This window comes from Natrix helvetica, assembly GCF_964273705.1.
Source record: "Natrix helvetica genome assembly, chromosome: 1".
In the NCBI taxonomy this organism is placed as follows: Eukaryota; Metazoa; Chordata; class Lepidosauria; order Squamata; family Natricidae; genus Natrix; species Natrix helvetica.
This window is the reverse complement of record NC_138548.1, coordinates 2,871,597-2,897,490: the sequence shown is the minus strand read 5'-3', so window position 1 is coordinate 2,897,490 and position 25,894 is coordinate 2,871,597. Positions and strand designations below refer to the sequence as shown.

The 25,894-nt window shown below is 45.0% G+C and overlaps 1 protein-coding gene across 1 annotated transcript; it reads left to right on the top strand.

The window, feature by feature from the left end:
* Positions 1–2,437: 2,437 nt before the first annotated feature.
* LOC309383614 (ceramide synthase 4-like) lies at positions 2,438–21,324 on the top strand. The gene is made up of 10 exons (XM_081936389.1): positions 2,438–2,739; positions 6,235–6,352; positions 6,804–6,922; positions 12,948–13,005; positions 13,335–13,385; positions 15,738–15,830; positions 17,090–17,218; positions 18,695–18,801; positions 19,785–19,941; positions 20,655–21,324. The coding sequence occupies exons 1-10, from the start codon at positions 2,570–2,572 to the stop codon at positions 20,814–20,816; spliced, it is 1,164 nt and encodes a 387-aa protein (XP_081792515.1). The 5' UTR covers positions 2,438–2,569; the 3' UTR covers positions 20,817–21,324.
* The last annotated feature ends 4,570 nt before the right edge of the window (positions 21,325–25,894 follow it).

Sequence of the window (25,894 nt, the reverse complement as noted above, 5' to 3'; positions counted from 1 at the left end):
ATGTTAGGCCACCACACGTAACTCCTAGCCAAAGACTTCATCCAGACAATTCCAGGATGCCCTATGTGTAAAGCCTCTAATACTGCAACTACAGAGATTGAATCTTTGTTCCTGCCGGAACAGAGGCCCTTGGTAGAAACCACTATAACAGTTGCTAATATCTAACAATGGGCCCTGGGCTGGATACATGCAATAAACACTTGTGTTTCTGTAGAGAGTCTCCCCCTTCGGGGTCTTTTTGTGCAGGTCAGAGGGTGGCAGAAATTCCAACTTGGGGTCTGCTTCAGCCTCCTGGTGCAGGGCTTTGGGCGAAGGCTGGAGGGAAGCACCGCTGGTGGCAAAGGGCCTTGTTCCAGTGGGACTGTATCATGGCCTGGAACTGGCTGACCATTTCAGCCTGCTGAACCTCCAGGTGCTGGTACCTGGCCTTGCACTCCCACAAGTCTTCCCTCTGCTTGGAAAGCCCATGCTTGTAGTCCTCAGTGAGGTGTTTCTCCTGGGCCTCCTCGGTCAGATCCAATTTGAACTGAGCCAGCTATTTTGCCAACTTTTTCTCATGATGGCTCCTTAGCTCCAACAACTGTCCTACCAGAGACAGAAAATGAAGATCTTAAAGATATTATGAGCACAATTTTAGCAGAATACCTTAAGAGAAACAAAGAGCAGATGTGGGGGGATATGGACCTGGTCTATTGAATCAATTCAGCATATGCCAGAATTCATAATGTTCCAAGAGAGGTACACGTTAAATTTCTCAGGAGGACCACGAGAGATGAGGTACTAGGGGCCCAAAGGGAGGGACCTTTAAAATACCAAGACAAAGAAATTAGCATTCTAAAGCAAATCCCCAAAAAGATTAGCGAAAAAAGGAGGAAGTACGCTTCCTTATCAAAGAAACTATATAATAGAGGAATTTGGTTCAGATGGTTATTGCCAGAAGGAATGTTGATTTTCTGGGGGGGAAGTCGAGTTAGAATTAAGACAGTGGACGAGGCAGATGCTTTTATTAAAAAAACATTTTTCCCTCCCAGAGGACTAAGATAGCGGCGGTGGGGAGAAAGGCAGCAATGTGCAAGATATGGAGGGGGGGGCACGGCTCCACCTGGGAGCAGAGAGGAGGAAGCAATATCGAAAAGGCTCAGGTCACAAAAATAAAAATATCTGAAATATTATTGTAATTGTTGATATACTAGAAAGTGACAAAGAAAGAGATGATTGAACATGTTGTTGACATAAAGTTAGAATTCTCTTTATGCTATCCTTTACATGTTATTTTTAAAATTGTAAAAGTGTGAGATTTGGGGGGATTTCTATTGCCAACATGGGAGCTACTAAAATTTTCTATGTACCCTATTACCTTTTCCCTATAAATGTTTTTAAAACCAATAAAACTTTTTACAAAAAAAAAAAGATGACTCTGAGAAGACTCTGAGGATATAGATAAAAACCCCAGGTGGCCTCAACAACTCTCAGAGAGCTACCCCCTGTCTCTAAGAGTGCTAACAAGCAGATGACTGCAAATAATATAAACCCTTCGCTCCATTAAAGTCAATTAGAACTGAAGAAGCTTCTTGAATGAGAAGTGAAATGTTTTCAAAGAACCCCCCCCCCCCGGGGAAATCTAGTTGCCTTTTGGAAAAAAATGCACCTTTGGAACATCCTTCTGAATATTGAGCTTATATTCCAAAGCAATTCCCCCCCATTTTAGGGTCATTGGTGAATTTGGTGGATCTTCATAAATGACCTTATCTAGGTCATTTATGAAGAAGTTGAAGAACACTATGCAAACATCAACTGTATATTAATGTAGTTCTATTGAGAACCGCACAGAGAGTGTGATTGGTCAGCCAACTGCAAAACCATCTAATGGTGGTACTATGCCATATTGTTCTGTCTTACCAAAAAGATGGCTACACTATACTTTATCAAATGCCTTTCTGGAGTCTAAGTATTCTATATCCTTAGCATTTCCTTACTCCACTGATTTTGTCAATCAAAGAAGGCAATCGGGTGTATTTCAATGACTTTTAACAAACCTATGGTGACTTCCAGTATTCATTTTGTTCATTTCCAGGTGCTCATGTAGAAATCTGATGCTTGTTGACCTTTTCCTGGATTTTCCCAGGTAGTATTGTCAATCTGATTTGTGTGTAATTTCCTGAATCAACGTTTTCCACTTTTTTGAAAATTGGGACCCCATCAGCTCTTTTCCAATCCTCCGGTGGTTCCCTTGCCCTCAAGGAGCAATGAAAGAAAGCTTCCACTCCTTCCCATTTCATTCCTATTATTAAGAATTAAATCTACTATAGTTGACCCTAGTTCTCTCTGCCACTTTTTGGGATGGCAAAGTTGTAAGCTAGGCATGTGATACATGATTCCAGAAGTGTTTCAATAATCCTTGAATTGCCTGTTTCCTGACTTGACCTAACATCAAGCATGGCAGAAAGGGAAGGAAATGGAGTAGTGTTGCTGGAGTAGAAAGGACTGAGAGGGGACCCTTCTTCTGAAAAAAAACCCCTCTATCAGTGTGCTATCTCACCCCCTGTCTTTCTTCTCTCTTCCCAGGGAGATGGCTCAGCTCACACAGTGGCTTTTGAGACAGGAATACTGGCTACCTCCAGGGTTCACCTGGGAGGACATGGAGGAGACGGAGGACATCCGCTATCCCCAACCCCGTCACCTCCTGCTCTGCCTTCCCATGGCTCTCCTGCTGATCGCCCTCCGGTTCTTCTTCGAAAGGCAAGCTATTGCCTTTGCTTCTGTCAACCAAAACCAAGGAGTAGTGGAAGGAAGAGACAACCCCCCGCACCTATTTGGAGGGACCTTTCCTTCCCTCCCCACACAAATGCTTGAAACAGTGGAATGTACCTTTTGCCTTTAGAAACCATTTTGGAGGAACTGAATTTGTAAGGTTGACAAATATGAGAGCCAAGGGAAGTTGAATATGGCATTATTATGTCTGACATTGCTTTGTTGTTTGCATTAGCTTCCTGTTCTGATCTAGGCTTCCCCAGCAGCATGGAGCTGAGTCCTCATTCCTATAAACCCCTTTTATTTAATTTACAGTGAATTCCTCTCCCACAGTCTTTCAAGACAATTCAAAATTACTGACTTTTATCAGGCTTGGAGAGTGGCTAGGTCAAAATCTTTCAGATGCCTGGCAAAAATGCAGGAATGAACTAATAGTCTCCTGCTAACACCCCTCCCTTTCGCTCCTCTTTTATTCCCCATGGGAGGGGCCATTCCCTGTCCACCTGTGGCTTTACTCCCAAGTTGATCCCTATTCTTTAGCTGTTCCCTTCGATTGGCAACTCCGCACATGTGCACACTGGGAACAGGCTCAAGCTGTTCTTCTGCCCCACTGATGTCTGAATTCCGAAGGGAGCTGATAACTGTCAGACGTCCCTGCCCCATCTCTGCTACTGATGCAGAGCACTTGTCAGAGCCTTCCCCAGACTCCAGGACTGGCCCATGTTCCTCCCCAACCTCCTCACTCTCTGAATCTGGTGGGCCACAACCCTTCCTAGTCCAGGAAGAGGCATGATCAGGGTCCAATATGAAGGTTTGCAAAGGCCCTCCTGGTCTTGGCTTCTACCTGTTCCTTAACCAGAAACCACAAGTCTAGCATCACCCTCAAATTACACCTGGTTCTGCTTGGAGTAGGGCAACCCTCTCCAAATGGGGCCCCATTTCTGTTAGGTTAGTGCAGTGGTGGGCAACCTTTTTTTTCAACTGAGCCAAATCTCACCAAAACCACGATTGAAATTTATTTTGAGAGCCACATTTTTAAAACCGAAAATACATAGGATGGTACACTGTTATTTATCTGTGGATGTTATATATTGACCTCAGAACCTGGCCGCTAACTTATTTTGCTGGCTCCTAGATTATGATATTCCGCAATTTTATGTCCACACACCCCTTTTCACATCAACCCTTTTTATGTCAATCCCACAATGTCACATTTCTCCCCTCGTGTCACATTTCACCCCCTCATGTCACATTTCTCCCCCCTCATGTCACATTTCCCCCCCCCTCCATGATGGCCATGGAAATGGAAAAGAAGGAAAGGAAAAAGGAAAGGAAATGGGAAAGTAGAAAGGAAAGGATGAAGAAGGGAGGGAAAGGGAAGGGAAAAGAAAAAAGGGAAAAGGAAATAAGGAAAAGGAATGGAAAAGACAAAGGAAAGGAAATGGAAAAGAAGGAAAGGAAAAAGGAAAGGAAATGGAAAAGAAGGAAAGGAAAAAGGAAAGGAAAGGAGAAATGAAAGGAAAAAAATGAAAAGGAAAGGAAGATAGAAGAAGGACAGAAAGGGAAAAGAAAGAATGGAAAGAATTGGTACTGCTCAAAAGTCCAGTCTCAAGATTAGGTGGACCCCTTTGGCTCAGACAGTCCAATTCCATGCTGGTTCCCTCTCTCCCCAAAGCGAAGGGATCGCAGAAAGATTGCCCAGTCCAGAATGGGCTTCAGACGATGCAATGCCTTAGAAATATGCAGAGAAAAGCAGGCTACAACCAGCGAATCATGTTTTCCCAGGAACCAATGAAGCCCCATAGGACCAATGGGAATTCTCCATTCTGCAACGTCATCGGTATCCGGGCAGAATCTTCCTTGATTTCACCAATCATGGAAGAGAGAGTTCGGTGCAGACAGAGAGAAGGGAGGGAGGGGGGATATTTTCACTCACATTTTAAAACTTCTGCGCGGCGTTTCCTTGTTATCTGCGCAGCTTAGAGGGAACATTGGCGGCCGCCCGAGGAGGGAGGGGAGCGGGCGCCCGGCACACAGAAGAGCCGCATTAAAGTGTGTAAAGAGCCGCATGTGGCTCGCAAGCCGCGGCTTGCCGACCACTGGGTTAGTGCAACCCTTCCCAGGACAGGAGATGGAGAACACAATTACACCACAGTCATGCTAAGGTTGATGTCACTCCAGGTATTAAAGAATGCATTCCAGAATTTATGCTCTTTATCTACCTATTTTCTAAATGTCCTTGCAGCCAAGAATACAGTGTAACATGTTTCTTCTCTGTCAATATTTCATCCATCCATTTAAATAGGTTAAAAGTTAAATTTGCAAATTAATATATTAGGGAAGCAGTGGCTCAGTGGCTAAGACACTGAGCTTGTGAATCAGAAAGGTCGGCAGTTTGATGGTTCAAATCCCTAGCACCGCGTAACAGGGTGAGCTTCTGTTCATTGTCTCAGTTTCTGCCAACCTAGCAGTTTGAGAAAAGTAGAAAAATAGGGATCACCTTTGATGGGAAGGAACAGCGCCTTCGGTGTTTAGTCATGCCAGCCACATGACCACGGAGATGTCTTCGGACAGCGCTGGCTCTTCGGCTTAGAAACAGAAATGAACACTGCCCCCTAGAGTCGGGAATGACTAATACGACTAGAACGATTAGCATCTTAGCCACTGAGCCACTGTGTCCCCCTTTAGAACATAGAATAATAGAATTGAAAGGGGCCTTGGAGGTCTTTTAGTCAACCCCCCTGCTTGAACAGAAGACCCAATACCAGTTCAGGTAAATGACTGTCCAATCTCTTTTTGAAAGCCTCCAATGTTGGCCCACCCACAACCTCTGAAGGCAAGTTGTTCCGGTGGTTAATTATTCTAACTGTCAGGAAATTTCTCCTTTGTTCTCGGTTGCTTCTCTCCTTTGATTAGCTTCCATCCATTGTTTCTTGTACAAGCAAGAAGCAAGTCAAAATAGGTTGAACCCCCTTCTTCTCTTTGGAAGCCCCTCAAATATTGGAAGACTGCTATCATGTTTCCCCTAGTCCTTCTTTTCATTAGACTAGACATATCCAATTCTTATAACCTTTCCTCACATCTTTTAGCCTTCAGTTCCCTAACCATTTTTTTGCTTTTTTTCTGCACTTTCCAGAGTCTCAACATTTTTTTTTATCGAGTGGTAACCAAAACTGGATGCAATATTCCAATTGTGCTCTTACTAAAGCTTTGTAAGGTGGTACTAGAATGTTATGTAATCTTGATTCTTTGCCTCTATTAATGTAGCCTGGGATTGCATTGGCTTTTTTGGCTGTGGCCGCACACTGTTGGCTCCTGTTTAAGTGATTGTCTACTAGGACTCCAAGATCCCTCTCACATTTACCGGCATTAAGCCAAGTTTCCCCTAGGCTGGACCTATAAATTTGGTTTTTCTTGCCCAAGTGTAGACCTTTACTTTTAGCCAATTTTCATTCGCCTGACCAAAGCTGTTGCCTTTTCCAGGAAAATCGCAATCCCCTTGAGCAAAAAACTGGGTTTGCAAGAAAAGGTGAGATGGAAACCTCCTCCAAACCCAATCCTGGAAGCTTTTTACACAAAGTGGAGGAAAAATCCCCCAAAGGTGAGTTTTTTTCTACACAGGTTTGCAGATAAATACCACCCATCTCCCTCTCAGAGGGACAATGGGCAGTTTACAGCTCAAAGGATAAACATCATTCAGAAATAAAATATGTCAATATAATGGGAGCCTAATACAAACAATGGTAGAGTAAGGTAAAAATGAAAAGCTGAGTTGAGTGCCCTTCAGGTGTTAATCACTCCCAGGTTTACATGCCACACTGCAAGCCCTGTACAAGTTGGTAGAGCCAGGTCTTCACGTTTTTCTGAAAGGTCAGGAGTGTGGAGGCCCACCTCTCTCTCCCCCCCCCCACCCTGTATCTCTGCATGTGTATTCATAGCAGAGAGAAATTGAGGAAAAATTAAAATCTGTGGCCTCTTGCATTCCCCAGCAATGTGGTTTTGGGACTTGGCTGTGCAGCTTTTCTCACCTGGTTCTTCATCTTGCCTTACAGGAAGAAATCAGAGGTTTAGCCAAGCAATGCGATCTCCAGCCGAGGCAGGTAGAGAGGTGGTTCCGGTATCGACTGAATCAGAACCGGTGCAGTGTGACCAAGAAATTCTGTGAAGCCAGGTGAGTGGAATCCTTTGGGGCATGGTAATCCATATTTTATTTTATTTTTTATCCAATTTATATGCCGCACCCTCTCCACCAAGGGACTTGCAGCGTACAATTCATTACATGTAAAGAGCATTACAGTAATCCAGACGAGACATCACCAGCGCATGAGTGACTGTGCGAAGGGCATCCCAGTCCAATAGGGGGCGCAATTGGCGCACCAGGCAAACCTGGTGGAACGCCCCCCCCTTGCCACGGCTGCCACATGGTCATCCATAGACAGCCGGGCATCTAGGAGGACGCCCAAGTTGCGCGCCTGCTCCACGGGGGCCAGTTGGTCGCCCCAATGGCCAGCGATGGAGTCAGCTGGTTGAACCGAGAGGCCGGCAGCCACAGCCACTCCGTCTTGGAGGGGTTGAGTTTAAGTCTGTTGTCTCCCATCCAGACCGGTACGGCTTCCAAACACCGGGACATCACATCAACGGCCTCATTGGGGTGGTTCGGGGTGGAAATGTACAGCTGAGTATTGTCAGCGTACAGATGGTATCCCACCCCAAAACCACGGATGATCTCACCCAGCGGTTTCATATATGTGTTGAACAGGAGAGGCGAGAGGACCGACCCCTGTGGCACCCCACAAGTGAGTGGCCTCAGGGTCGACCGCTGCTCCCCTGCCAACACACATTGCGTCCGGTCGGAGAGGTAGGAGCAGAACCACTGTAAAACGGTGCCCGTTACTCCCAGCCCCTCCAGCCCGCGCAATAGGATACCATGGTCGATGGTATCGAAAGCCGCTGAGAGGTCTAACAGAACCAGGATAGAGGAGCAACCCCTATCCTTGGCTCTCCAGAGATCATCGACCAACGCGACCAAGGCCGTCTCCGTGCTGTGCCCGGGTCGGAAACCGGACTGGCGCAGGTCTAGATAGTCAGTTTCCTCCAGGTGGCATGGGAACTGTGTAGCCACCACACTCTCTACAACCTTCGCTAAAAAGGGAAGGTTGGAGACCGGACGATAATTAGCTAGCTCAGTTGGGTCCAGCGAAGGTTTCTTGAGTAAGGGCCTCACAACCGCCTCTTTCAAGGCAGCCGGTAGGAACCCCTCACTCAACGAAGCGTTCACCATTCCCAAGAGCCAGCCTCGTGTGACCTCCCAGGATGCCAGTACAAGCCAGGAGGGACATGGGTCCAATAAACATGTGGTGGCTCGCAGTCGCCCACGCAACCTGTCCAAATCATCGGAGGCAACAGAGTCAAACTCCTCCCATAATGGTCTCTCAAGACTGGCCTCGGACGTCTCCCCTGGATCACTGAGGGAGACCCATTCCCTCCGGATCTGAGCAATTTTATCCTGCAGATATTCCCCAAATTCCTCTGCCCTGCCCTGTAAAGGTGCTTCCCGCGGCCTCTGTGATAGAAGAGAGCGGGTCACCCAAAACAGGGCGGCAGGGCGGTTATCTGTGGATGCAATGAGAGTGGCACAATATCGACGTTTGGCCACCCTCAATGCCACAAGGTATGTCCTTAAGTAGGCTCTTACCTGTGTTCGGTCGGATTCGGAACGAGAGGATCTCCACCTGCTCTCTAGGCATCTCTTATGGCGTTTCATCACCCTCAGCTCCTTGGTGAACCAAGGGGCCAGGGTGGTTCTTTGCGATAGGAGAGGCCGCAGAGGCGCAACCCGGTCTAGGGCCCCGGCGGCCGCACTATTCCATGCGGCCACCAGGTCCTCCGTCCGGGAGTGGGTCAGGTCGACAGGAAGTGGCCCAAGCTCCGTCTGGAACCTTTCCGGTTCCATCAGGCGCCTGGGGCGGAACCATCTAGGACATTCTGGTTCCGCCTCCCCGCGGTGGGGGGTAGTACCAGGGAAGTCAAGCCGGAGAAGTGAGTGATCTGACCATGACAGGGGTGTGATGGCTAAGTCCCCTATTCCCAGATCACTCGCCCACTGGTCAGAGACAAAGACAAGATCCAGTGTGTGACCTCCCTCGTGCGTGGGGCCCTGAATTACTTGAGTCAGGTCCATGGCTGTCATGGAAGCCATGAACTCCCGAACCACCTCGGATGCTTCTCCCATCGACGGCAAGTTGAAATCCCCCATAACTAACAGTCTGGTGGTCTCTACTGCCATCTCTGCGATCAGCTCGAGGAGTTTGGGCAGGGCCGCTGATGTATAGCGATATGCACTCCATGTGGACCAGAGCATCTCTTAGTGGCCAACAGGATCTTTGTCACTGCTGATTTTAGAAGAAGATTCCAAGTGATTTAAGAAGGGTGTTTGTGTTGGATGTCTAGTAGGAATATGCCTGTTTGAAGAGTCTTTATCAATTGATCAAGGATGCTTCTCCCAAAGTTTCTATACTTAAGAATGGGTTTCTAAGCTTGAAGAAAGTTCACTGGGGAAAAGAAAGTCTTTGAAATGAATTGCTCCCCTGTGTAGTTGGATTCTTCCAGAAAGCCTTGGAGCAGAGGGAAGAAGAGAGTGGCTGAATCATCAGTTGGGATGGGGCAATGGAGAGAAGATGGCAAGGAAGTGAATGGCAGTAGGTACAATGTAGAACTGCTTAAATCATTATTTACATCTCTCTACATGCGAAAGAAAAAACAATACCTCAACCTACCAAAATAGAACCATAAAAACAGACTAGTAGTACATGTCCAAATAGGTAAGAAAAGCCTCTCTACCCTAGATGAGTTCAAATCACCAGAACTAGATGGTTTACACCCCAGAATTCTGAAGGAGCTAGCAGATGCGATCTCAGAGTCACTGAACTATGTCTTTAAAGATCCCAGAGTATTGGGGAACTACCAGAGGACTGGAAAAGAATTGGTGAAGTTGATGGATCCAGGGATGGATCCAGGAAATTATAGACCAATCAGCCTGCCATCAATACCTGTGAAGATCCTGGAAAAGATTAACAAGCAATGAATCAGCGAACCCCTAGAGGCAAGCAAAGTTATAACTAGATGCCAAAACATATTATTGCATTCTTTGATAAAATGCCTAAATTAGTGGACCAGCAAAATTCTGTGAGCATGGTATGCTAGGACCTGAGTAAAGCATTTAGCAAAGTAGACCACAACCTATTACTTGATAAGAGAGGAACATGTGGAATAGATATCATCATCCTTTGGATTCATAACTGGCTGATACACTACAATCAACATTTAGCCCTCAATGGAACTACATCCGAGGGGAGTATGCAGTTGGATAACCCCCTTTCTTGGGTCCAGTACTCTTTGCCTTTGTCATCAATGATTTAGATGAGGCAATAGCAATAGCCCTTAGACTTATATACCGCTTCATAGTGCTTTTACAGCCCTCTCTAAGCAGTTCACAGAGACAGCATATTGCCCCCAACAATCTGGGTCCTCATTTTACACACCTCGGAAGGATGGAAGGGTGAATCAACCTTGAGCCAGTGAGATTTGAACTGCTGAACTGCAGCTAGCAGTCAGCAGAACTATCCTGTAGCACTGTACTCTAACCACTGTGCCACCTCAGCTCCTCAGAATAAACGGGGAACTCATCAGATTTGCAGATGACAACAAGCTAGGGCGAATAGCCAACACTTTAGAAGATAGGCTCAAGATCCAGAAGGATCTTGAGAGACTTGAACACTGGGCCTATCCCCTCCCCCCAAAAAGGCAAGACACTTCTTTCTCTTTTCCTTTCCCTTCACCATTTCCCCACTATTTTCATTTTATATTTTGATACATTTATTAAATCTTTATTTTAAAAAAGAAGGGCATTTGGGGGATGCAAAGGAGAGCATCCCCCTTCAGCATCTTACAATACTGGTAGCAATGAGTTTTGGCCTCCAAACCAGTGGAGGGGCCAATTAGGTTGTCAGCGAGCACATATGTTGGGTGTTCGTGACTGGCGATGCAAAGCAGGGAAATCATTTCAGTGGTTGGTCAGCCGAACCTGTAGTGGCATGGCGGCCTGGGTAGCTGGAACCAGCAGCAACCCAGACCTGCCACACCACCGAACTGGTTACCTCGTTGCCGCTGTCGCCGCTACCATCTTGTTTTTTAGTTCTGCAGAACAATTTTAATTGAACTGTGCATGCAGTTACCAGCAGTAAAAATGGGCAGAACTCTCCACGCCTGAATCATTTTGTCAATGGAGAGTCATGTCTTGTCAGCCTCTGTTTCACAATTGCTTTCGGCTGCCATTGAAACGGGGGGGGGGGGAGCATGGTATAGTGGGAAGGGAAGCCTTAAGTACAGGAGAGATTGAAAATAGGTACTTTTGTTCTCACCGTCTACTGCGCATGCTGGAGATAGTGGATGAGCCCACCAAGGCCAACTGTCCAACCTGATGAGGTTTTCTGAAGATGGATCCCACATGACACCTGAGAGATTTTCACATTGGACAAGGGATGAGGGTTACCAGGGGGAGGGGGTTTGGTCACATATTGATATGTATGATTTCACGCGCTTTTGCCTCAGATCTTGCTTTGCTTAGCTGCTATCTTTTCATAACCAGTAAAAGTACTCTTAATTCTGAAACATGGAGTTAAGTGATTTCTTTCTTGGTTACTAATGGAGGCTGCTGTGACCTGTCTCTTCTGTGAAGCACAACCAAGCTAGTCATCTCGCCCTATTCAGACATGGATGGAGAAAAGTAACATTTTGCAGAAGAGAAAATTCCAGGGCCATAGGTGTCAGCCCTGAAGCCAGTTTGGGAGCATCTTCAGGGCTGCTGTGGGAATGTGAGGGGGGGAGATAGAGATAGCTAGGGGGGATGTGTGGCCAAAGCAACATTCTTTTCAGTGGGAGCCAAGGTGCTGTGGCCCGCTAGTGGCCAGCTGAGTTGGCAGCAGATTCAGAAAGTGAGGAGGGGGTTGGGGAGGAACATGGGCCAGTCCTGGAGTCTGGCGAAGGCTTTGTCAGAGATCTGTGTCAGAGGCAGAGAGGGGGCCAGTTATCAGCTGTTTTCAGAGTCAGACATCAGTGAGGCAGAGGAACAGCTGGAGCCCGTTCCCACTGTGTGCATGCACAGAGTTGCCAGACGAAGGGAACAGCTAAAGGACAGGGGTCGACTTCGGAGTAAGGCCACAGGTAGATGATGAATGGCCCCTCCCAGAAGAAATAAAAGAGGAGCAAATGGGGAGGGGAGTTTTCAGGAGACAATTAGTTCGCTTAATTAGTTCGTGACTCTCCCAGACTCCTTGCCAAGTTTTGCAGATATCGGCCTGTCCGCTCTCCAAGCCAGAGAAGGTCTGGGGTTTGTGTCAGAACAAGGAGTTTGCTTCATGCTCTTGGGAAGCCTCGGTCAGAACACAAGGATGCTCTACCAGGTATTGGTGGAGTGTGGATAAGAGCCAACCAGAGCAGAGACTACGATCTGATTGGGCCATGTGATGGACTTGTGACCTGGGGGCAAGAACTTGGGGTTTTGATTTGGGTGTGGAAAACTCCAGTCCTTCAGGGATATTGATGGAGTTGGCAAAACTGACTTCTCTGATTAAAGAAAAGAACATCAGTACTTTTGTTTCCACATGGAAACCGCAAAAAAATAAATAAATTGCGTGCCAAACTAGCAGTAATGCCAGCAGCAACCCCTGCTGGTAGCATAGGGAATTCTATTGTGAGTAGAGGAGTGGAGTCCTCTTCTCATGAAATACCTCTGAACCCGCTTAATTGTGTTAATGATCGATATGATAGATTGATAAATCTTTATAGAAATGGCTTGTTCATATTATTAGGGAAAAGCAAAAAGCTGTGATTTGATGTTAATTCCTTATTCTAGTGCAACAGAGCGAGTTGGAAGTCAATGCTTCCTTGTTCCCCTTTCCCTACCTTTCCTCAGTTCTCTCCTCCCTTTCCCCTCCCTTCTCACTAATCTTTTATTTACTTTTGTCTTTTGCATTTTATATTACTTTATAGCCCAATGGCTTCAGAAGTGAGGGCTGTTGGAGCAGTCTCAATCCTCTGTCAGCTTGACTTTGTATTCCCTTCTAGCACTAGAAGCTCTGGAGCTCCCATCCTGTTGTCCAATTGTACCCTGATGCTTTTTTCTGATTGTTTTCCAGCTGGAGAACCGTGTATGCCATCATTCTCTCCTTCATGGCATTGGCCATCCTTTACGATGTGAGTGCCAAATTTCCCTACTTCTGTTTGTCAGAAAACAAACAAACTGGTCATATGTAATGCAGGTATTGGACTTCTCTGCCTCCCACCTCCTAACATTTACTATACTTTACTTTACTTTTATTTAGATTTTTATACCGCCCCCTCTCCCCAAATGATACATTTTTGATTAGCAAAAAGAGGTCCATTTTTCAGCCCTTTCCAATATCTTAGAGACTACGGTTGCCTTGTGGTCTCCTTTCCCTTCCATCGTCCCCTTCATGTCAGATCTAAAGAAGTGTTGGTGGGCTATTATGATGTCATTCCTAATGAATGGTGTCTTCTTGCAGAAACCCTGGTTCTGGAATGTCCGTGAATGTTTGGATGGGTACCCACTGCAGGTAACTCATTGGTTGATATGTGAATGAATATTTCAGTGGAAAAGTATCATACGAGGCCAAGTGTAAGGAACATGTCCTGGGCAAAATCACTGGACTTTTCTGGCTTTCTTGACAAATCTATCATCCAAAAGATGGAGGAGGGGACTAAAGTTATAGCTATTTTGGACTTTGCTCACATTTGCAAACCAGTAGTGAAGGTAAGTTGATTTCACCCCTGAATTTAATATCAGAACCTGGGAAAACCCTGGACAAGATTTGTGAACATATAGAAATGAATAAATTGATTATGAGAAGTCAGCATGGGTTTGTTAAAGACAAATTATGCCAAACAAACCATATTACCTTCTTTAATGAAATGACTAAATCAGTGGAAAAAGGAAATGCTGTGGATATAGTATACTTAGACTCCAGCAAGGCATTTGATAAAGTAGACCATAACCGCCTTCTTGGTAAGGTAGAACAATATTGGATAGACAGCATCACCACCCAATGGATTTGCAGTTGGTTGATCAACCACATTCAGCAAGTGGTCCTCAATGGAACAATGTCTAGGTAGAAGCATACAGTGGTAGTACCTCAAAATATTGTCTTGGTCCCAGTGCTCTTCAACTACTTAAAAACGGCCTAGATGAAGAGATGGAAGGGGTGCTCAAGGATGCTTTCCCCAAAGATGGTGGGGGGGGGGGGGATTGTTAACATTTGGAATACCTTGTCTGATTCTGGTTACCATGATGCCAAAAAGATGCTGAGGCCCTAGACAAAGTGAGAGAAGAGCAACAAAGATGATATGGAGTCCAGAGGATAAATTGCATGATGAATGACTAATGGAACTACTATATGTATGTTTAGGCTAATGAAGAGCAGGCTGATGGTAAACTTGTTAACAGTCTACGAGGACTAGAAGGGCCATCACAGGGCAAATTTATTCTCTACAGCCTTGTTCCCCAACCCCCGGGCCGCGGACCGATGCCGGTCCGTGGATCAATCGGCACCGGGCCGTGCGGCCGCGCACGTGCCTAGAGTACGCCGCGCACTAATTTCTAACTGCCGCGCAGCGCCAGCGTCGCGTATTTGGTGTGGACACGCACACACGGTCTCCAGCCAGCTCCAGCTAAACGCAGTTCATTGCCGCCTGACTTGTGTGACTTCAGGATTCTCCTTAATCAGTGTAGGTCAAAAATAAAAAAGGGAAAGGGGCACTTCAAAACAAGCGCCCCTTTCCCTTTTTTCTTATCGACCCACAATGATTAGGGAGGATCCTGAAGTCGGGTGGGGCTGAGAAGCGAGGAGGGAGAAAAAGAGACAGAGGCCAAGGAGCTTCCCCCCCGCCCCTCCCAGCAAAACTCTAACCGGGGAGCCGGGCGGGCAGTAGTAAATTAGCCGATCACGCGGCGTGATCGGTTAATTTGCTACTGCCCACACGGCGTGATCGGCTAATTTGCTACTGCCCGCCCGGCTCCCCGGTTAGATTTTTGCTGGGAGGGGGCGGGGGGGAAGCTCCTTGGCCTCTGTTTCTTTTTCTGCCGCCTCGCTTCTTGGGGCTGTTTTAAGACTGGTGGACTTCAATTCTCAGAATTCTGTGAGTTGAAGTCCACCAGTCTTAAGAGCCAATTTTGCCCAGGGATCTGCAAAATTGGCTCTTAAGACTGGTGGACTTCAACTCCCAGAATTCTGGGAGTTGAAGTCCACAAGTCTTCAAGCTGTCAGGTTTGAAGACCCTGGGTTTTTTTTTTTCCTAAAGGGTTAGGGGTGCAAAGGGTCTTGCAACTTGACAGCTTTAAGACTTGCACACTTCAATGCTGGAGTTCCTGAGCAAACATTTTGGTTGCTAAGCAGGAGCGTTGTTAAGTGATACTGACATTATATAACACTGGAAACATCTCGTTGCAAAGAAACAAGCTCAGGGTTCTCATTGATTTGGCATTCTAGTGAGTTAAATAAAATAAATCACTTTATATTCATTTTTTGGTGTAGCTGTATTTTATTTTGAAGGCATGTTTAAATACAATTAAATTAAAATTATTAAATCAAAACAAGCGGGCCACGGAAAAATTATCAAACATTTACCGGTCCGCGGCGATAAAAAGGTTGGGGAGCACTGCTCTACAGCACCCGAGGGCAAGACCAAGAAAAATGGGTCTGGATAAATCCTTTTCAGGCATGAAATGTTAAGAGAAGCCCCATGCACACGGGGGCTCTCTAGGACAGCATTTCCCAAACTTGACAACTTTAAGACAAGTGGACTTCAACTCCTAGAATTCTCCAACCACCATGAACACAATACTAGGATCTTGTCTTTGGAAGCTGACAATTGAGACTACATGACCCCATTTGTCCATTTATGCATTGCAGCCTACCCAGGTGAGCCTTTTGGGCTACTACCTCATGCAGAACTCCTACTATTGGTCCTTGCTCATTACAATGCCTTTTGACATCAAACAGAAGGTGAGTGAGCCCTGGCAGAAGAGATGTGGTCCTGCTGGTTAGGAAGCCCCATTCAGATTCCAGAAGGAAATGTGTGTCTTCCTTTTGGTGCACTACCAGCATTTATGCCTTTCAGTTAATTTATGCAGCAGCCCATCTGGCCATTGCAGCTCAGGTAGTTCATTTGAAAGCTCCACAGTCAATCAAATAAAGAGAAGTAAAACAAAACAAAGCAAGGGACAGAGCTAGTTTGGTGCATCTTAAGGTGCAAAACTATATGCTACAAAAATCGTGGGTATGACCTTTAAGGGCTCATAGGGCAGTGTTGGCTAATCTTTGCAGTGTGCCAAAATGGCGCAGTGCGCAAATGTGTCCATGCATGCGTGTCACAAAAAGGTAGGGCAGCTGCCCGGTGTGCATGCACGCATGAGCACACCAAGAAGATGATCTTGCAGTTTCCAGCACAAGAATGCGCACTGGACAGCTGGTCTTCATGCACACATGCATGCCAGAAACCAGAAGACCAGGTAGCCATTGTGCATGCGCACGCCAGAAACTGCAATATCATCTTCCCAGCTCATGCATGCGTACCAGCCGGCTGCTCTTTCAGTTTCCAGCATTCCACGCAGGTGAAGACTACCCGGCTGGTGTGCCAGAACCTGGAAGATCAGCAACGTGCGACAGCTTGAGGGAGATCGCTCTGCATGCCATTTCCAGCACGTGTGTGATTGGTTCACCATCACGGTCATAGGGCAACAGTTTTTGAAGCAATGTACCTGATATGGGCTAACATTTGGAATGCACCCAAAATCTGGCATTGATGAAGTTGTGCCAGCTTCAGGGCTCCTGGCTGCTGCTGCACTGCTGTGCTGCTAAATGAGATTATATGATCTTCATTTTCAATTTTCTGTGACAGTTTCCCAGCCAGTCTCACAATCCCTTGCTACCTTCCTCCACCCAGCAGCAGCCAGATACCCATTTGCTGGGAAGAGGAAGGGGGAAAGGAAGGGAAAAGGAAGGAAGGAAGACGGGAAGGAGTGGGGAGGAAGGGAAGGAAGGCAGGATGGATGGATGGAAGGAGAGAAAGACAGGAAGGAAGACAGGAAGTATTTCCAATACTCTTCACAAAGTTCCCAAAGGTAAGAAAATATTTCTGAAAGAATGACTCAACAGGACACAGTCATCTAATTCCACTCAAAACCCCTTCCTCATAATGGGATGCATGGCCCCCCCTGGAGGAGCTACAAAATCAATAGCTCAGTTGTCTCCTCTTCCTGCAGGACTATAATATGGTAATTGTCCACCATGTGGTCACCATCTTCCTCATCGGCTTCTCCTATTGCGTCAATTTCATCCGTATCGGTTCATTGTTCATGTTCCTACACGATGCTCCCGATTGCCTGCTGTATGTAAGTTAATGCTCAAGAACACTCTTCCTCTACCCTAAGATTTAAAAAAAAGAATATTCTTCTCCTTCCTCTCTTTTTGAAAACAAAAACCCAAAGCAAAACCCCCATCCTTGTTTTTTGAAAAGAGGAAATCAATCTAGGAAAGAAATTATACCAGCCTTCTCTTGCCTGCAGTCTGCCAGACGTGTTGGGATCAGATAAATAATTGAAGCTATAAGTCCCAATCTGGAAGGCTTCTTTGAAGGTCGAGAAAAGACAAAAAGAAAATACTAATTCACAGAAAGAAGCAGCATGGGAAAAAATGGGGGCTGAAATTGTTTCAAATTTTAGATATCCAGTTTTGAGTTTGAAAGTATGATTGTTCTGTATTCAACACAGAATGTTTGGAAATGAGCTAACCTTCACTTGCGGGAGACTAAAATATTCCCATCAGGCTTTCCTTGCAAGCTGGTCTGCATCCAGGTTCCTCTTTAGCGTTTCATATTCTGCAAACTACAATTCCCAGGATCCCACTGGGAGACAGAATACAGGTGCTGCAGCCTAAACCCACAGAAATTTGCTATCATATTCTGAAAGACAAGTGTTCTCACAACGGGAGCCTCAGCCACTCAACAGTTTCTGTCCCAAAGATGCTTTTTCAAGAAGCAACTGGACTTTCTGGTTTTTCTTTGAAGATGTTTTGCTTCTCATCCAGGAAGCTTCTTCAGCTCTGACTGGATGTTGAGGAATGGAAGGATTTATACTCCTTGCAGACAGCTGGTCATTTGCATTCTTTCACTGAGTTGTTGAGGCCACTTGAAGGTTTATCTTTGTCCTCAGGGTCATCTGAGTGATGTGAATGGGTATGGAGCAGTGCTGGGATTCAAATAATTTAACAACTAGTTCTCTTCTCTAATGGCTGGCTGGGCGTGGCCATGGTGGGCGTGGCCAGGGGGTGTGACAGGCAGCACTTGGCCTCCTGCACCCCCCTGGGAGCAAAAATGGGCCACAAGGGGGAAGCGTTGCCACGCCCAACCCCACAACTCATTTTGGGCCTAGTAGCCCTCCCTGCAGCCTCCTGGGAGCCGAAACAGGGTGCATGGGGACTTCTGGAAGGGGAGGGAAAGGAAGGGGAGGGGCCAGACAGCAATTTAACAACCAGTTCACCTGAACCGGCCCAAACTGGCTGTATCCCACCATGGTGTGGAGCCTCCTTGGCTGCAGCCAAATGGCACAACCTCCAAGTGGCCTCAACAACTCAATGAAAGAATGCAAATGACCAGCTGTCTGGAAGGAGTGCAAATCTTTCCATTTCCCCACCATCCAGTCAGAGCTGAAGAAGCTTCTGGGATGAGAGGAGAAACATCTTCAAAGAAAAACTAGGAAGTCCAGTTGCCTCTTGAAAAAGCATCTTTGGGGCAACCAGGACCTGAATGACTGAGAATCTCACTAGACATCAACAACAATTTCTCCTTCTTTTTCTCTCTTTTTCCCCAGAGTGCAAAGATGTTTAACTACCTGAAGTGGCAGAAAACCTGCGACACACTCTTTATCCTTTTCGCCCTGGGATTCATCTTTGCTTGTGGCATCTTTTTCCCTTACAGGTACGTTTTGGGAATGCATGGCAAAAGGGCAGGAATTTGACAGCACAATTGCAGTGGCATCTTTTTTTGACATTTCCCCTCACATCTTGGGACATCTTTTTTTATATTGTGATGACCAGAATGGGATGTAGTATTCCAAGTGTGGTCCTACTAAGGCTTTGTTAATACCACTTTACAAAGTCTTAGTTCAGCCATACTTGGAATGCGTCATCCAGTTTTGGTCACCACGATATAAACAGGATGTTGAGATTCTGGAAAGAGTGCAGAGAAGAGGAACAGAGATGATTAGGGGACTGGAGGTTAAAACAGATGAAGAACAGTTGCAGGAATTGGGTAGGTCTCATCTAGAGAAAAGAAGGACCAGGGGGTGACAAGATAGCACTCTTCCAATATTCCAGGGACTTTTACAAAGATTATGGGGTGGGAGAGTCAAACTGTTTTCCAAAGCACCAAAAGGCAAGGCAAGAAATGATGGATGGGAACTAACTAAGGAGACAAGCATCCTAGAACTAGGGAGAAATTTCCTAACAGTGAAAGCAATCAACCAATGGAGTAGCTTGATTTCAGATGTTGTGGGTGCTCCCTCACTGGAGGCTTTCAAGAAGAGGCTGGATGGCCATTTGTCTGAAATGGTATAGAACATCCTGTTTGAGCAGGGGTTGGGATAGATGACCCCAAAAGTATTTTCCAAGTCTACCATTCTATGTTCTATCTCAGCTTGTAACTGATATAAACAAGTAGAAGTTTCACACTGTATGTCACCCATCAAACTTCCAGAGTTAGGAGGTAACCATCTGTTATTGTCTATTAAAATACTTCAATCTTAATCAATGTTGGCTAAAGCTGTTCAGATCATCTGTTCTTGTTTTGAAGCCCAAATGGATAACCTGAATTCCTAACTGGATTGATTATCTCAGCCTTGAAAAATACGGAGGAGATAACCATTTTCCTCTTTCTTTTTCCATCCCCTCTCCCTCCTCAAGGGTTCTCTACAACATGTATTACTATTTGGCGGAGCTCCATCAGCCTTATTTTGGCTACTACTTCTTCAACGCCCTCCTGTTGCTCCTGTATTTTCTCGATGTTTTCTGGTCCTGTCTGATCCTCCTCATGATTTATAGGTTCCTGATCCATGGCAAGGTAAGGACAGAAATTGGGCATTCGTGAATTGGGCGCTCAGCACTCATGAAGGTGGGAACCGTAGGCACATATTGGAGAGACAAGGAGAAGGCCACCCATTACTCTAGTTGAACCCTGCTCCAATTTCATTTTCATTCCACGTTAATAATAATAATTAATAATAATTTATTAAATTTCTAGACCGCCCCCTCTCCCCGGAGGGACTCGGGGCGGTGTACAGGAACAAATTTGAAACACACAAACAATCATGCACATAGGTAAAAATCAAATTAAATTAACAACCCCTGTACAATTTATAAAAATTAAAAACAGACCTTAAAACCAATCTTAAAAATTTAGAAATAGAACTGAGGTGGGACAGGTGGAATTAGGCCAAGCCGGCTAGCTTGGGTCTGCTGCAGGATTCCTTGGTCCTGCTGATGCTCACTCTTGTCTCTAATTTCCCCCAGTTTGAACTGTAGATTACAAGCTCTGCAGGGCACTTGAACACTGGGCCCTATCTAAAAAAAAATGCAATGCAATGTAGAGAAAAGTAAAGTATTACATGTAGGCAAGAAAAACCAAAAGGACACATACAGACTGGGTGAAATCAGGCTTAATAGCAGTAGTAACCATGGGAGGGATCTTGGAGTCTTAGTGGGCAACCAGTTAAATATGAGCCATCCGTGTGCGGCAGCAGCCAAAAGAGCCAGTTCTCTATTTCTCTGTTGTAGTTGGGAAACGATGTGCGGAGCGACTCAGAGAGCAGCGAGGGGGAAGATGTGGATGAAGTGGATCAGAAGACAGAACAAAAGCAAAAACAAAACAGCACCATTGTCAAGGAATTGCGTAGCAGGTGTCCAAATGAAGTCATAGACACTAACATGAACTTCTAGTTTTACATAAATAAATATGTTTGGGATTAGTATTTACAGCAGACAGGGATGCCACACGGAGGAGGGGGTCAAGCTGTTTTCCAAAGCACCTGAAGGCCAGACAAGGAAAAATGGAAGGAAACTGACCAAGGAGAAATTCTACCTGGAAATAAGGAGAAATTTCCTGATAGTGAGAACAATCAACCAATGGAACAGAAGTTGTTTTTGGAAGCTTCATCACTGGAGGCTTTCAAGAAGAGATTGGGCTGCCATCTGTCAGAAATGGTGTAAGGTCTTCTTGGGCAGGGGGCTGGACTAGATGACCTATGAGGTCCCTTTCAACTGTTACTCTAATTCTATTCTATTCTATTTTCCATTTCCATTTCTTATTCCTATTCCTATTATTCCAATTATTCCAATTATTCCTATTATTCCTATTATTCCTATTATTTCTATTTCTGCTCTGTTGTCAGGCAACATCATGAGGTAAATCAAACACACACGGCGCTCACAGAAGATAAACGTGGGGAAAAGGGGAAACTCCCCCTTTACACCCAGGGCAACCAATCATAGCACAGATTGCCTCATGCGGGAGACAGCTCTCTCTGCAATGGAGCTGTATGCATGAGTATGTGCTTGCCCACCACTTGCATGAATCATCCCCTCTTCTTCCCCCCACCTGTCTGCAAAGCCAGAAACGTTGGGGAATTCTGCCCTAGGATATAAAATGAGAACGAATAACCCCTCCTTCTAGCACTGATGAGGTCACCTAGTTTGGTCATGAAATGTCTGCCAGAAAACAAGCAAATTGTTTGGGTCCCATAGATCTCTCTTGGGATGCTGCCATTCTGGTGGGAGAGAGGAGGCTTGGGGAAATTTATTTGCTTGGGGTTTTCCTTTGTTCCTTTCGTGGCTTCAATGTACCTTTGGGGGAATTGGGAGGGGGGAAGAATGTACCTCTGGCCATCTGTTTTGTCTCACCACTGGAGAAGCAAGATCGTGGCACCTGGGAGCTGCCTGTTATCACCTTCTCAGCCTGAGGTTCTCACCACATCTTCTCACCTTGGGATTGGCTCGAAGTTGAACTGGACTTTGGGAGGGGCCTCGGAGAAAGCGGTTTAACCTAACGCTTTTCAGTGGGAAATTCAGATCCTGCCTACACTCTCTGCTATCACTGTCCTCCAATAAAAGTTCCTTTTGAAATGCTTTTCGTTTCAAGAGTTCTGCTTTCCTGAGAAGGATGGTGAGGCAGGGCCTTACACAAGGTCAGGGAGCACCAAGAACCTCTCACTTCAACCCTGAGCCAACATAACATACGGTTTGGCTAGTCTAGAGAAAAGAAGGACTAGGGGGGACTTTATAGCAACATTCCTATATTTGAGGGGCTGCCACAAAGTAGAGGGGGAGAACTTATTTTCCTTTTTATCATATGTGGTGGTTATGTACAAAAGCCGAGGATTTTTGGCATCAGATAAAGACATGGTTGGAAGAGATGTTAGATCAGAACCAGAACTATTCCTATTAGGAATAATAAAAGAAAAATGTAGTAAAGGAGTGACATATTTAATGCTGCATGTGATAACCGCAGCAAGATTAGTATATGTGCAAAATTGGAAAAACAGAAATGTCCTCATCAAAGAAGAGGTAATAAAGAAAATTTTGGATTTTGCAGAAATGGACAGACTGAGACTAGAAATCAAAAATAGAGTTGAAACAGAATATTATGAAATTTGGAACAAAATGTATCAATGGTGGGAAATAAGGAAAAGGAGTCAGAACAGAACATTTTGAGAATTGTAAAATTGGAGCTGGATAATACATAGCTCAATATATAAGTGAGGATAAGGGATGAGTTAATAAGGGGAAGTAATACGTTAATAAGATTCATGTAGCTATGTACAATAAGTGGAAACTGAACTTGTTGTTATGTTAAAATATGTATAAAAATGACAAAGTCAGAAAGGTTGCTCTATGTCCAATGCTTTTAATGCTTATTCAATATTTTTTTTAAAAAAAGTGCTAGGAGGGAGTGGGGCTTGCAGAGGAGGAGGAGGAGGAGGAGGAGGAGGAGGAGGAGGAGGAGGAGGAGGAGGAGGAGGAGGAGGAGGAGGAAAGGTGGTGGAGAAGGAGGAGGAAAAGGAAGAGGAGTATAATTGTGGGGGCCTTGGTGATCTCTGAGCTTGTTTTCTTGCAGACATTTCATTACCTAACAAGGTAACATCAGAAGTGCTAGGAGGGGAGAGGAATTTGACTTAGCGGTGAAACGACACACAATCTTGGGGCTCCAAGATTGCCACCAAATTCCGGTCGCTGGACGGTCCAATTTGGACCTAAACCATCCCAAAGAGACGGTGACAGGAAGAGGCACATCTTGTTGAGCCCAGAGACACCTGCAAAGTCTCTGGTGATCTGGGAAAAGCCCCTTTCGCCGAAGCAGCCATAAGGTTGGTGAAACTGCTGACAGCTCCGCAATGCAAAGGGCAGGCGAGAAGCATGTCGTTTTGGTGAGAGTTTTCTATTTTTTTCTATTTGAGAGAACCCCCTAAATGAGAAGAATTAAGTTAAAAAGAAGACTGATGAGAGAGTAAGCGGTGAACATAAGGCATAGTCAAAGTGAAAGTTTCCTCTTTTTTCATTTTTACTGCTGGAAGCTTGACTGGACTTTCAAGGGAGCTCATTTTTAAATGGGACTGGTTTATTTATTTATTTATTCTTTTTCCATTTGGATGCTTTGGATAATTAAGTCTTATTATTTAAGAATTTCCCCTTTTCTACCAGAATAAGGACAACAAAACACAAAAAACAGCAAAGTTAAATAGAAAACCACTCCCAAAATCCTTCTTTAAAATGATTGACGAAGTAGACCTAAAAGATGTCTGGAGAGAAAGAAACCCTACTAAAAAACAATATACTTTTTATTCATAGACATTTATCCTGCTTAGAATCGACATGATATGGGTTATGATGGAATTGGCCTGTAACATTCTGGAAATTGAGATTGAAACAAGAACTTGGGGAGACCACAATCCATTGACAATTAAATAGAAAGTACAAAGGAAAAGTTCTAGATGGACATTAAACAATACCATATTAAAAGAGAAAGATTTTTCTCAGAAAATGGAAAAGGAGCTGGCTTTCTTCTTTAAAGTAAATAGAAAAGAAGATATTTCAATGCAGAACCTCTGGGATACAATGAAGGCCTACATCAGAAGTTTGATAATAGACTATACAAGAAAGAGAACCATAAAGAAAAGACAGGACCAGATGGGCTGCCAGTCGAATTCTATAAGACACTGCAGGAATCGTTGTCTCTTCTATTACTAGAAGTTATGAACGAGGTAATGTCAGAGAGGAGGATACCCAAATCATGGTCAGAAGCATATATTACACTCTTACAAAAAGAGGAGGCTGACTTACTACAAATCAACAACTATAGACCTATTTCCCTGTTAAATTCAGATTACTAGTTATTTGCTTCAATACTGGCAGAAAGACTCAAAAAATATTTAAATAGTTTTATTCATTCTGATCAAAATGGGTTTCTACCAAAGAGACAAATTAAAGACAATATGAGAATAATCCTAGACACCTTGGAATATTATGAGGCACACCCCGAAAAACAAATGGCTTTGATGTTTTTAGACACACAGAAAGCATTTGACAATGTCAACTGGCATTTTATGTTGTTACAACTGGAACAGATTGTCAGCGTTCCAAATATCATGCAGAATTAAATCAGTGCAAGGCAGAGCTATCCTTAAAGTTCCAATTTAATAAGACAGACATGTTGGCACAAACTGTGGAATCCCAAATCTAAAAGCTTCCTAGGATTCCACCCAGTTGAAAGTTCATGATCTTATCCCCACACCCATAAATCCATCACATGATCCAATCTTCCTCTGCCACGCCGGCATTTCTATCCATCTACTTCCGGTCAGATGCAGAGGTGCAGAGACAAAGAATGACCTTGATTTCTAGAAAGGAATGACAACAACACATTCCACAATTCTATTCCTTACTATTCCCCCTCCCAATTACTACACTAATGAAACAGCATAGAAAAATAATAGAGAGTGTGGCAGGCCAAAAATCCTAAAAGGGATATAACTGCAGGCCTGACACAGATGGGTTTTGGCAAGAAATTTACCCAAGCCATACAAACTATATACCACAAGCAAACAGCAAAGATACTGATAAATGGAGAAATGACAGATTCTATTGAAATAAAGAAAGGGATGAGACAAGGTTGCCCACTATCACCTCTAGTCTTCAAGGGCAGCCCAATGTGGAGAACATGATAGTACTCCCAATGGGAAGTGATCAAGACATTGACTTTAAGCAGAGCTACAAGTCCAGGATATGGCATCATTGGCATGCTGATTCTTTGCAGCTGGAGGTGGCATGGTACAGGAAAAGGGCCTTCCCTGCTGTGGCTTTTGCCCTTTGATGATGTGACCCCCTGAGGAGAGGTTGGCTCTGGCAGAGTCAGGTCTTTACACTCTGCAGAAGGTCAGAAGGCTCCCACCCTTCAGACCTTCCGCAGACCCTAAAGACCTGGCTCTGCCAGATGACTTGGGGCCCCAGTGGGGGAACATCACACTGGAGGTATTTGATGAATTAAGAGGCAATCCCAACTCCTCACCCCCATGGTTGCTCCAACCATGCTCCAACACTGGATGTTTTTAAGAAGAGATTGGGTAAGCATTTGTCTGAAATAGTATAGGGTTTCCTGCCTAAACAGGGGGTTGGACTAGAGGACCTCCAAGGTCCCTTCCAACTCTGTTATTGTATTCTATTCTATTCTATTCTATTCTATTCTATTCTATTCTACTCTACTCTGCTCTGCTCTATCTTATTACCTGAAATTGTAAAGGGCCTCCTGCTTTAGCAAGGGTTGGACTAGAAGATCTCCAAGGTCTCCTTTCCAGTTCTGTTCTAATTGATTGATTGATTGATTGATTGATTCACTCAATGATGATTGGGGAGGAGAGATTGTACTTTTGGCCTTTTTCATGTGAGGTGCCACAGGGGTCAGTGCTGTCCCCTCTCCTAATGAGACTGGGTAAGCTCATCCATCGCCATGTGGTGATGAATCTTCA